This window comes from Microtus oregoni, unplaced genomic scaffold, assembly GCF_018167655.1.
Source record: "Microtus oregoni isolate MIOR12 unplaced genomic scaffold, Mior012 000380F_ref0000358, whole genome shotgun sequence".
Lineage (NCBI taxonomy): Eukaryota > Metazoa > Chordata > Mammalia > Rodentia > Cricetidae > Microtus > Microtus oregoni.
This window is the reverse complement of record NW_024545002.1, coordinates 5,143-17,521: the sequence shown is the minus strand read 5'-3', so window position 1 is coordinate 17,521 and position 12,379 is coordinate 5,143. Positions and strand designations below refer to the sequence as shown.

The window sequence follows — 12,379 nt, the reverse complement described above, 5'->3', positions numbered from 1 at the left end:
ACAATTAAAAATAAAGAAATAATTATTATAATTTTATGTAATAACATGTCTATTTCAATATTAGATGATACATATAGAAAAAGTAAGATAAACACAACAGAACACATTATGTACACTATAAAAAGTACTTAGGTGCACTAACAGATTAGAAAAGAATTTTTATTAATATTTCTGTTTAATAGTAAGTTTAATAAATTCATAAAGCAGATCATCCCATAATTAAAAATAACTGAACATGGTAGGTGGACACCTACACTCAGCAATTGAGAAACTGTGGCATGAGGGTCACTTGAGACTAGGAATTTGAGGCTAGCCTGGGCAACATAATGAGACCTTGTCTATAGATAGATAGATAGATAGATAGATAGACAGACAGACAGGCAGGCAGGCAGGCAGGCAGGCAGGCAGGCAGGCAGGCAGATAGACAGAGGAAAAACAAGATAAAAAAGGAGCTGCCCATTAACTCCTAAGTATCTAAAACAAGGCAGATAATTACTTAACTGTCATACTTAGTGAGGAAGCATCTCCTTTTCCTTGGTAGGAGTACAGCTGCTGCTGGATGTGTATTTAAAGCAATTTTGTTATTGTGAAACTGTTGCAATAATAGTTTGTAGACAAGGTCTCCCTTTGTAGCATAAGCTGGTCTGAAACTTGCACCAGAGTCCAGGCTGAGATACACAATCCTCCTTTCTTAGCCTCCTTAGTGCTAATATAATTGTGGGCTGGGTCACAAGATGCTTTAAAGAGACTGCTAAGATTCTTATGTGGCAATCTACATATTTTGGAGTGAGGTACTAGGTAGTGAAGGCTTTTTTTTGTACATGGCAGATAAGCACTTTACTATTGAGCTATATATACTTAATAAAAAATCTAATATTTACAAAACTGACCTCTTGTAGCTTGATTTAAGATTATATTAATTTCCTATTGGTACTGAAATGAACTATCACACATATAATAGCTTAAAACAGTACAAGTTTAGGCTAGAGAGATGGTTTTGTGGGTAAAGGTATTTGGTGCTAAGTCTGATAACCTGAGTTGAATCCCTAGGTGGAAGGAGAAAATCAGTTCTTGCAGGTTGTCATCTGACCTTCATAAATGCATCATGGCACGAGAACACACACACACACTAAAATGAATAAATAAATGTAATTTAAAAGTTTATAAAAAACAACACAAATCCTTATTAGTACTAGAGACTAGTTGTGCAAAATTAGCATTACAGAGCTAAAATAAAACCTAAGTATCCAGGGAGAAATCCATTTATTGGCTTTTTCAGTTTCTACATTTCAGGATCTAGATATTAATATTCCCTTTCTCACAGCCTCATCACTCCCATCTCCTGCTTCTGTCATCAAAATTCCTACTTCTATTTTTTGATCTTCCTCTTGATTCCCTTTTTAAAAGATATGTGTGATTACATTTAGAGCCCACTTGAGTAATTGAGATCGGAGGAATATTCTTCCATATCTTAAAATTCTTAATTATATTTGCTAAGTCTTCATTGACACATAATATAATGCTCATAGGTTTCCTGGATTATGAATGGATGTCTGGGGTGAGACATTACTCATAGTTCCACAGTCCACCCCTTGGGCCCTGAGTATACACATTTCTTCCACATAGAAAATACATTTATCCCACCTCAGGATCTCCCAAACTCTTTAACATATATCACTGGACCAAATTTAATTTCTTCCCAACATTATCACCCCAAAAGTCCAAATAAGAGTTTAATGAGATATGAATCTGGGTATATGCCATTCTGGGACAAGATTCCTTTCCATTCCATTTCTATTCTATTTCATTCCATTCAATTCTAGCTAGAAAATACAATTTCTGCTCCTCAAATACAGTAGCAGGACAGGATTGGTTACAAATGATGGGCATTCCCATCATAAAAAAAGAGAAAATGGAAGGAAGAAAAGAGTTAGCAGTACCAAAAAACTCTGAGACCCAAGTAGGCATGTCATTCGATTTCAAGGTTTAGCAGTAGTCCTCTGTAGCTCGATGGTCCCGTCTGAGCCGAAGTTCCACCCTCACAACCCAAGAGTCTTCCCTTTGCATTAACCTCCTTTTCACTCGGCAAGCAGCATGAGCTTGCAGCTGAGCAGTCGCATCAGTCTACTTCCCCGCTGCAGAATTCTAGAAATCCAAAACTTCTTTCAGCTTGTCCTGTGCTTGTCATCTGTCTCTTTTAGTCTAAGCTGGAGTATTTCTGCTGGTACAGGTAAAATATTCTTTATCCTAAATGCTTGGAACCTGAGGTGTTTTACATTTTAAAATGGGAATACTCATATATACTTTCCTGGCTCAGCAAGCCATCATTTACCTAAAGGCTTAAATTCTGAATTTAGAATTCAAACATCAGAATAAGGTATAACTGTGGTTGGTTCCATCTGGAGAGAATTCATTCCTTGGCAATCCTGACTTCAAAAGGCTGTGGAAATTTCTTGGTAATCCTCATAGCACTACAACCCTAATTTGTTGGTTTGAATGAAAATGGCCCCCAAAGATCTGAAGGTTTGGTGACCAGGGAGTGGCACTCTTTGAAAGGACTAAGAGAGGTGGCCTTGTTAGAGGAAATACGTTACTGGGAGTGGGCTTTGAGGTTTAAAAAGCCCAAGCCAGGTCCAGTGACTCTGCCTTTCTGCTGCCTGTGGATCCTGATGTAGAACTCTCAGCTCCTTCTCCAGCACAATGTCTGCCAAGCATGACACCATGCTTCTCACAATGATGATAATGGACTAAACCTCTGAAACTGTAAACCAGCCCCAATGAAATGTTTTCTTTTATAAGAGTTGTTGTGGTCATGCTGTTTCGTTTCAGCAAAAGAACAGTGATCGAGACAGCAGTTGGTACCTGGGAGTGTGATACTGCCATGACAGGCTTGACCATGCTGCTTACTGGTGGAACATACTTTAGATTAGGAAAGCAGTTGAACACTTTAGTCAGGGCCTAATGGGCCATATTAATAGTCAATTTTGGTATAGGATTTGCTGAAGGAGGTGGAGGCAGAAGGATCACAAGTTTGAGGCCAGCCTGGACTTGGCACCATGGACTACCACTCACCAAGGCTGCCCTGGCTGTAGTTGTTATTGAATGCCAGATCCAGAAAAAACAGAGACTAACACTGAGCCTCAGATATGGCGGGCTGACTACACTGGACTATGTCTTTCATAGAAAGGCCAACATTTTGTTGTTACTAGAGTAAATACTTATTGTGGTTATGGATTTGCCTTTCTCGGATGCACTGCTTCTGCTAAAACCACCATCCATGGACTTACAGAATGCCTTATCCGTGGTATTCCACACAGTACCACCTTTGACCAAGGAAAGTCACTTCACAGCCAGAGAAGTGTGAAAGTGGGCCCACAATAATGGAAGATACTACTGGTCTTACCATGTTCCCACAATCCTGAAGCAGCTGGATTGATAGGAAGATGAAATGGCCTTTTGAAGACAGAGTTACAGTGCCAATTAAGTCACAGAAATATCAAGAGTTGGAACAGGATTTTCCAGAAGGTGGTATATGCTTTGAATTAGCATCCAAATTATGGTATTGTTTCTCCCATAACAAGAATCCATAGGTCCAGGAATAAAGGGATAGAAAACAGAATAGTTCTACTCACTATTACCACCACTGATCCACTAGGAAAGTTTTTGCTCCCTGTTCCTATAACCTTTAGTTCTGTTGGCCTAGAAGTTTTTATTCCACAAAAGGGAGAGTGAAAATTATTGAACTGGAAGTTCAGACTCCCCTCTGGACACTTTGGACTTCTGATGACCTTAAACCAACAGGCTAAGTGTTAGGAGGGGTGAATGATCCAGATTACTAAGGGGACATTAGATTGCTGCTCCACAATGGAGGTAAGATGGGATGTACTCACTCATATTTGGTTTCTAGCCATAAATAAAGGACATTGAGCCTATAATTTGTGATCCTAGAGAAGCTAAATAAGAAAAACATATAGGCATCCTCCTGAATATTAACCTTCATCAGGCGATGAAAGGAGACAGAGACAGAGATCCACATTGGAGCACCGGACTGAAATCTCAAGGTCCAAATCAGGAGCAGAAGGAGAGAGAGCACGAGCAAGGAACTCAGGACCGCGAGGAGTGCACCCATACACTGAGACAATGGGGATGTTCTATTGGGAACTCACCAAGGCCAGCTGGCCTGGGTCTGAAAAAGCAGGGGATAAAACTGGACTCGCTGAACATAGCGGACAATGTGGACTACTGAGAACTCAAGAACAATGGCAGTGGGTTCTTGATCCTACTGCACGTACTGGCTTTGTGGGAGCCTGGGCAGTTTGGATGCTCACCTTACTAGACCTGGATGGAGGTGGGTGGTCCTTGGACTTCCCACAGGTCAGGGAACCCTGATTGCTCTTCGGGCTGACGAGGGAGGGGGGCTTGATCGGGGGAGGGGGAGGGAAGTGGGAGGCGGTGGCGGGGAGGAGGCAGAAATCTTTAATAAATAAATAAATAAATAAATAAATAAAAATAAAAAAAGAAAGATTGTGTCTCGAGTCCAGGAGATCCTTACGATGTCTCTTGGTGCTATTATGTCCTGTGATGTTATTGGGAAACTACAACCACTTCATCTAGGTAGGATGACAAACGGTACAGGACCACTCAGGAATAATGGTATGGGTCACTCCTCTAGGAAAACAGCCAAGACCTGCTGAGGTGCTTGCTGAGGGTAGAGGAAATACAGAAGGTGTAGGAGAGGAAGGTAGCTATAAATACCAGCTAAGAATACACAAACAGTTGCATAAATGAGGATTATAATAGGCATTTCTGTCATAGTTCATTAGGAATACATTTGTAAAGATATTTGTGTTTTCTTTCCTCAATTTCTTTATCAGGTAGTCTGACAACAATTAAGAGAATGTCAATGATTATCACATTTAAATTTGAGATAATAAAAGGATATCCCTTGAGTGCCATTGTCATCTATTCTAAATCTGCATTTGGAGTTGTAGGAGGGTAGTCATATTATGTTGAGCATTGTTATGACCTGGTTAAATATAATAAGTTTGTGGATGTACGTAGGATAGTTATATCATACTAGGCCTGGTTATATCATACTTACGACCTGGTTACTGTTTTTCATTTGGAAATTAATCATGACATAAGGAGATATGATTGCTTGTCAAGTGGACAAGGGGTAGACTTGTGATGGCTACTACATCTGGAATTAAGTAAAACCCCCAAAATGGCTGGGCACACCTGTGAGGAATTTTTGCTTAAACATTTGAAGCAGAAAGATTCACTTCTAATCTTCATCTTCGAGGTGGGAAGACAAACCTTTAATCCAGATCTTTTGAGGTGGGAAGACTCACCTTTAATTTGAGCTATACCGTCTGCTGGAAGCTTCTATACAAGTCTCCCTCTCTGCCTGCTAGCTCTCACCCTCACTAGCAAGTCCACTCCTTCACTGGCATTAGAACCTATTTCTTTGAGATTCTGTTGTATACTGAAGACCAGTTGAGATGCCCAGCCTTATGAATAAAAAAACTACTGGATTCTTGACCTTCCATTCATAGGCACCCATTGTTAGACTAGCTGGACCACAGCCTGTAAGTCAGTCTAATAAATCCCACATATCTATTCATTCATTAATTCATATATATATTCATTAATTCACTCTGTAAGTTTTGTTATTCTAGAGAACCCTGACTAATATACTCAGTCCTTTATTTCTGTTATATCAAAGCTAATTCTGTAACCCGATATGTCCCTATGATTGCATTTGGAGTTTACTTCAATAATCTAGAGTAACAGTTTCAACTCAAGTTTCTTAATTTAACTACACCTGCAAAATTCTTTTGCCATATAAGGTAATGTTCATAGGTACTAGAGACCAGTACCTGAAGTTCAGAAATGTTGAATTGTCTTATTTTTTTACTCCCAGCCCTTGAATCACTTTCAGTTAACAGTGTTGCAATTTGTCTAATACAAAAATTCATCATCAAATTTAATAAAATAATAACTATTTACAAAATATAGTAAATTAAGGAATTATTATAATAATTTGTTTACTACATGAAAAAGTATAAAAGGCCTAAAACAAGTTCCTTGATCACTACTCTATATAAAATTAGCGTGTCTTCAAAATAGAAATATAAGTCCTAAGAAAGGGGAGAACATGGTAGTCAAATATACATTTAGAATAAGGATATAATATTATCTGAAAACAAGTATGTGCTACATGACAAAGTATGCATAAAGTACATCTAAAATTATCAACCTCAAAAATGATGGGTTCAGAAACTGGAATTCCAGAGACTAAATTCCTTTTTGGATCCAATTAAAGTAGCAGGTTAATAGAAAGAAACCAGCCAGCATCACATAACACTTTAATTCTAGTAAGCTGGCCAACCTCCTTACCTAGACTGGAATAAATGTGGCTAAGAATACGAGCTGGCTGTACTCTGATAGGGTACACCTCGGCAATGGTCTCCACATCAATTCCTTTGTCCTTCAAAATGGCCTTGATTTCTTCTGTTTCAGCTAGAATGGACACTATCGGAAAGAAAGATGAAGTTAACAGAAGGTTTTTGTTCAGTAGAAACTTTAAAAATATTTTTTAGATTTATTTCATGTGTATGAGTATTTTGCCTATATGTATGTCTGTCCACGCATCGTATGCTACCCTGGTGCCAATGGAGGTCAGAAGAGGGTATTGGATCCCCTAAAATTGGAGTTATGAACAGTTATAAGCCACCATGTGGATTCTGGGAAGTGAACCTGGTCCCGGTAGGTCCCCTGGAAGAACAAGTGCTTCCAATAGTTAAGCTGAGTCATCTCTTCAGACCCTTAAAAATATTTTCAAGTGCATAATTTCTTTTAGAGGAGGAAAGAGGAGGAAATTATTGCTAAGGAATTCTGACTAATCAGTAATTATTCTAGATTAAAATATTACATAAATGGGAAAGTAATAACACGACTAGAGACTTGATTTTTGACTAGGTACCTATTTGTGCCTACTGAAAGGCACTTTCAGTATTTATGAGACTCCATGTTGAAATGGAAAATTTTAACCACAAGATGGCTCAGTATTTAAGAGCTCTTGCTTTTCCAGAGGACCCAGGTTCTGTTCCCAATGCCCACATGGTGGCTTAGAACCAACTATCTGTAACTCAGTTCCAGGAGATCTGATGTCATCTGAGGGCACCAGGTACACATACTGGTGCACAGACATACGTGAAGACAAGGCACCCATATGCACTAAAATATAAATAAATAAAGGAAGGTAGCCTGAAAGAGCTGGTGGCTAACTGGACTTGAAATAATGAGTAAAATGGTCAGGAGGAAAAAAATGAATGAGGGGCTGAAGAGACAGACCAGCAATTAAGAGCACTGGCATCTCATCCAGAGGGCCCAGGGTTAGTCCTCAGTACCCACATGATAGCTCATAAACTTCTTTAACTCCAGTTCCAAAGGATCTGATTCCCTCTTCGGGACTCCACAGGCACCAGGTACTCACATACATCCAGGCAAAATGCCCATACGCATAACTGTTTTAAAGTTGATAGGAATGTTGGGGAGGACAGTAGCAAACCTACACAGACTTCAATGTTATAGTATGAAAGATCTTACCAAACAGTAAAAGACATGAAAATGGAAAAGTAGATAGGGGTTAGGCTAATCATGGAAGAATAGGTGTTATTTTAAAGTTTTGTATATTATTGTTGGGAACTGTTTCCCAAGCTGCGTTCTATAGAACTGCAGGGTTCTATAGGGAGCAATAGAGTTGTTTACAGGAACAGAAGGGGTTAAAGGAGAAGCAAGCAAATAACCCTTTGAGACACTAGGAGTACATTCAACCCAAGCAACTAAATTCTTGTTTATATTTATAAAATATTTAGAGTCAAATGTCAGATGCTACGGATATATACATAGGCATAATGAGTCCTGATGGAGAACAGAAAGGAGTTATTCTGAGAGAGGTGATGGTAAAAATAAGGGAGAAACTGTTTCAGATTAAAGAGACAGCATGTACAAAGTTACAAAAAGTTAGCTTTTATTGTTTTGCTTCCTATTGTGCTAGGGAATGAATCCAAGCCTTCACAGAACAGTCAGCCACTTGTACCACTGAACTAAACCCACAGCTCTGAAAATTCCTTTGTAATAGGAATGGAGTGTGGAGGAACAGTGGTGAGAAATGAAGTAAAATACAAGGTCCAGTGTTAGATCATACAGAGTCCTTGTAAGCCATACCGAGAGAGCTAAGATAGGAAGCCCCTGCAGAGTTGTACCTTAAAAATAATACACTCAATAATTAAAGAATGAATGGCCATTTCTTTGTGTGGTCTACAGTAATTTTTAAAAGAATCGAATGAATTGACAGGCATTACTGGGCCTCGACGGAAGGCAAACATCAGTTCAAAATTAATGTAATGTAAGGAGGAGATGTTGATAACTTACATTAATAGTAAGCTATTGGAATTGTCAAAAACAGGATGGATTTCAGAATGACTGGAGAAGTAAAATTCTAGAACTTGTTATATAAATACAGAATATCAGAGAAGAATAAATATGAATTGAAAGTGTTCATTTGTGTAGCTGGGAGTATCATGTGCCATTTAATGATAGAGGTGCAGAAGGAATCGTAGGCATAGATGATGCAGTAGGAGGAACCAGCTGATCAAATTTAGTTATGTTTAGTCTACAGTGCATGGAAACATGTGGGACTGTCAGAAGACATTAGAAACAGATGAGATGGGACAAAAATATATTATCAAGAGAAGAGGACCCAGAATATAACTTTGAGAAAATTCAGGACTAGATAGATAGCAAAGTCTGGGGGGGGGGAAGGATAAGTTATTGTCTTATAGCTTATATTTTCTTTCTAGCACAGGAAGTAGGGTCATCATGTGAAAGTGAAGGAAGACTGAAGAAGGTGGGGAATATGACTAATTATTAGGAGCAAGACAAGTGGTAGGCTATGGACAGAATTCCCAGAAATACCAATAGTTCAAGGGAAAAGGAAGAAAAGAAAGTCCAGAATAAGGTAGAAAAGTACTTAAAACAGGTTGAAGGAGATATACAAAAGCATAACATGGACACTCTGGAAATTCAGTTTCTAGAATGATAAATAACAAGTTGATCTAAAAGATCTGCTGCTAATATACCGATTATAAAATATCTATTAATACTGACAATACCAAGGTCTCTGGAAACTAAGCAAGAATATTTTCAGAGTATTAAACCAGGCTCTAAAGGTCTGGAGAATTAATAGACTATGAAGAGACAGAAATATCAATGTGAAAAGAAGCCACAAATGGAGATTAACATAGTAGATAAAGAAACTGGATTGGGGGAAGTCTTAATATTTCAAAAAGGATTGTTTGTAAAGAAGAATATAGGATGAAGCACCAACAGGGAAATTTGTATTGAATAGGAGAGCACCTTTTTCTGAGACTAGAAAAAAGAAAGCAAGGATGGGTAAGAATGCTGGGGGTGGGAAGTGTTGGGAAATTGAAAAAAAATCAGAATATTAGAATAATCAGGCATGAAGTATCAGTCCAAATATTAGGTTGAAAACAGGGCACAGCTGAACAAAATCGAGTACTTTGTTATACTGGCTGTGAATAAAGAAAATACTGACTAAAGATAAGAACAAAGACTAACAAACCAGAAGTTGAGTTGGGAACCATGGTTGTTCAATGCCACCACTCTGCTCATCATGTGCTTTTCCCTTATAATATCTTTTAGTAGGTATAGGATAAGAAAGTGTAGACCACATGATTGCTCTAGAACTATAACACTTTGGGAGATAGAGCAGAAGTATGAGGCAGCAGTAATTGGAGTAGTTAGATGATCAAAATATTGAGATGATCTTTAGGTACAAAGAGCAGACTTACAGAAATTAGAGACAACTTTAAAAGGAAGAAAAAGAAAGCTGAGATGCATTGTTAGCAGAACACAAGAATACCTATAAGGTCCAAAATTTGACCAGTGGTGTGTATGGTGGTTTGAATGAGAAGGGCCCCAGAGGCCTTATTTAAATGCTTAGTCTCCATTAGTGGAAACATTTGGGAAGGATTAAGAGGTATGGCCTTTTTGAAGGAAGTGTGTCAGAGGAAGTAGCAAAAGTCCACGTCATTCTCAGCTAGTTCTCTCTCTTTCTGCCATCTATCTGTTGATATGAATGTATGCTCTCAGCTAGTGCTCCAGCATCATGCCTGACTGCCTGTTGTCATGCTCTCCAATGTGATGCTCATGAACTCTAACCTTCTGGAAGTCTAAGCCCCAAATTAAATGATTTCTTTTATAAGCTGCCTTAGTCATGGTGTTTGGTCATAAGAGCAAAAGGAAAAGTAACTAGAATGGGGTACCAAACATAGAGGTACAGAGAAAGGGTTCTAGAGTCATGATATTAAAAAATTTTAAGGTTAAAAATAGTAGATTAAATCCATACCAATGCTGAAATCTAGTTTTATGACAGAATTTGGGGAAGAGAAAGAAGGCTGTGAATTGAACCTCAAAGTCATAAACTATGAATTAGAACAAAGAGAATATCAGCACAGCTAGAAGGTTTAAACCTCAAAGGAAAACATACCTTCTCATGGGGGATGAAGAATAATGGTTGAAGTCCAATTTCTGTCTCTTGGTTTTTATTATTCATGCTACACTTTATAAAACATTTGCTAGAGACACTGAGAAGCAAAGACTACCTATATGATCACACAGAGTGTCAAGTATAAGATGCTTTAGAAAACATGTTGGATTTTCCATTCAGAATCAACCGAAAAGTCAAATGACTAGGAATATCTTAAGAAGCTTTACAGCAGGACACACCATATTCAGGAGTGATGTTGGAGAGTGAAAATTCACATCAAGATGTCTACTCTCACAAACAAGGACGATGGTTAATATTTTCAAAAGAAACAAGGAAGGTAAAAATATTGACCTTTTCTGGGAGAGGTAAAAGGAGGGGAGGATGACAAAAGAGGCCAGCTTTGTGTTCATCATATAAAGATTATTCACAGATATTAGACTAGGATAGTTGTCCTTTGAGAAAGGGTCCCTGTGGTTTTGAATCAAAATGCCCCCCACAGGCTCACAGGCATTATTTGAAAGGATTAGGATGTGTGGACTTTGTTGGACTGCCTGTTGGAGGAAGTGTGTCACTTGGGGTAGGCTTTAAGATTTCAGAAGCCCAAGCCAGAGTCAGTGGCTCACTCCCTTTTCTTGCTGCCTGCTGATTCCAATATAGAACTCTTAGCTACCTCTCCAGCACTATGTCTGCCTGTGTGCTACCATGCTTCTCACCAGGATAATGGATGAAACCTTTGAAGTATAAGCCAGTTCCAATTAAATGTTTTTCCTTTAGAAGGATTGCTATGGTTGTGGTGTCTCTTCACAGCAATAGAAACCCTAAGACAGTCTGGTAATGTATCCTTGGCTGTCCTGGAACTCTTGATATGGAACAAGCTACTATTGAACTCACAGTGATTTGCCTGCCTTTGGTTCCCAAGTGCTATGATTAAACACATGTACTACCACACACACCCAAAGACTTGGATTTCTTAATGTTTAGAGTATTCAGCTCAGTGTTTTGCATAATGTATATACCTTCACATTTAAAAAATTGTAGACATACTCCCCAGTGAGGCAATGGTCAGAAGCAAATGAACTATGAGGGATGCAGGTCTAACAGTCTAAAACAGAGAAAATATAAATGCGTAGGAGGTTATGAAAATAAAGGAATACTAGCATGAAAAACAGAAAATGTGGTTAAAAAGAAAGTAACAGTAACCAGGGGAATAACATATCATGAAATTTTAAAGTTTCCAGAAATAAGTCGTATCAAATATTTTATAATCTTCTGAGATCATCTTTTATTTGTTTATTATTAACCGTAATTTTGAAACAAAATTGAACCACATTTATTACATACTTTTTGAACCCTAACACAAAGTCCCCAAATCTTTCCCCCTAATCAGACCTTTAATATAAAATTTCTATTGCTGGGAGTAATACATACCTTGAACCACCACATCTGGCTTTGGCACAGTAGAAAACCTACGATTCAGGGGATCAATTTCTCCAGGAGCTAAAAATCCCTGAAGAAAATGCACAAAACAAAATTAATAAGCCTCAAAAATAAAGCAAAGGCAATGGAGAGATAGCTCAGAAGTTAAATGGAAAGGGAAAAGGAGGTCAGTACAAAGGGAGACAAAAGGTGAAGGGATAAATAATATTAAGGATGTTTGAAAAGGCCACAGGAACATTTCATGCTTACTTAAACATACATATAGTGTGTGTGTGTGTGTGAGAGAGAGAGAGAGAGGATATATGTGTGTGTATGTGTATGCATGCGCGTGCACACGTATGTGTGTATACACACACGCGCGCGCGT

General features: G+C 38.4%; 1 protein-coding gene across 1 annotated transcript in view; it reads right to left on the bottom strand.

The window, feature by feature from the left end:
• LOC121445719 (phosphorylase b kinase regulatory subunit alpha, skeletal muscle isoform-like) overlaps nucleotides 1-12,083 on the bottom strand; it is a gene marked incomplete at both ends in the record, with an annotated part of 37,525 nt that extends 25,442 nt beyond the window's left edge. The window contains 2 exons of the mRNA XM_041647865.1: nucleotides 6,400-6,534; nucleotides 12,005-12,083. Of these exons, the coding sequence (XP_041503799.1) occupies nucleotides 6,400-6,534; nucleotides 12,005-12,083 (214 nt within the window). The remainder of the gene's footprint in view (nucleotides 1-6,399; nucleotides 6,535-12,004) is intronic.
• Nucleotides 12,084-12,379: the final 296 nt, after the last annotated feature.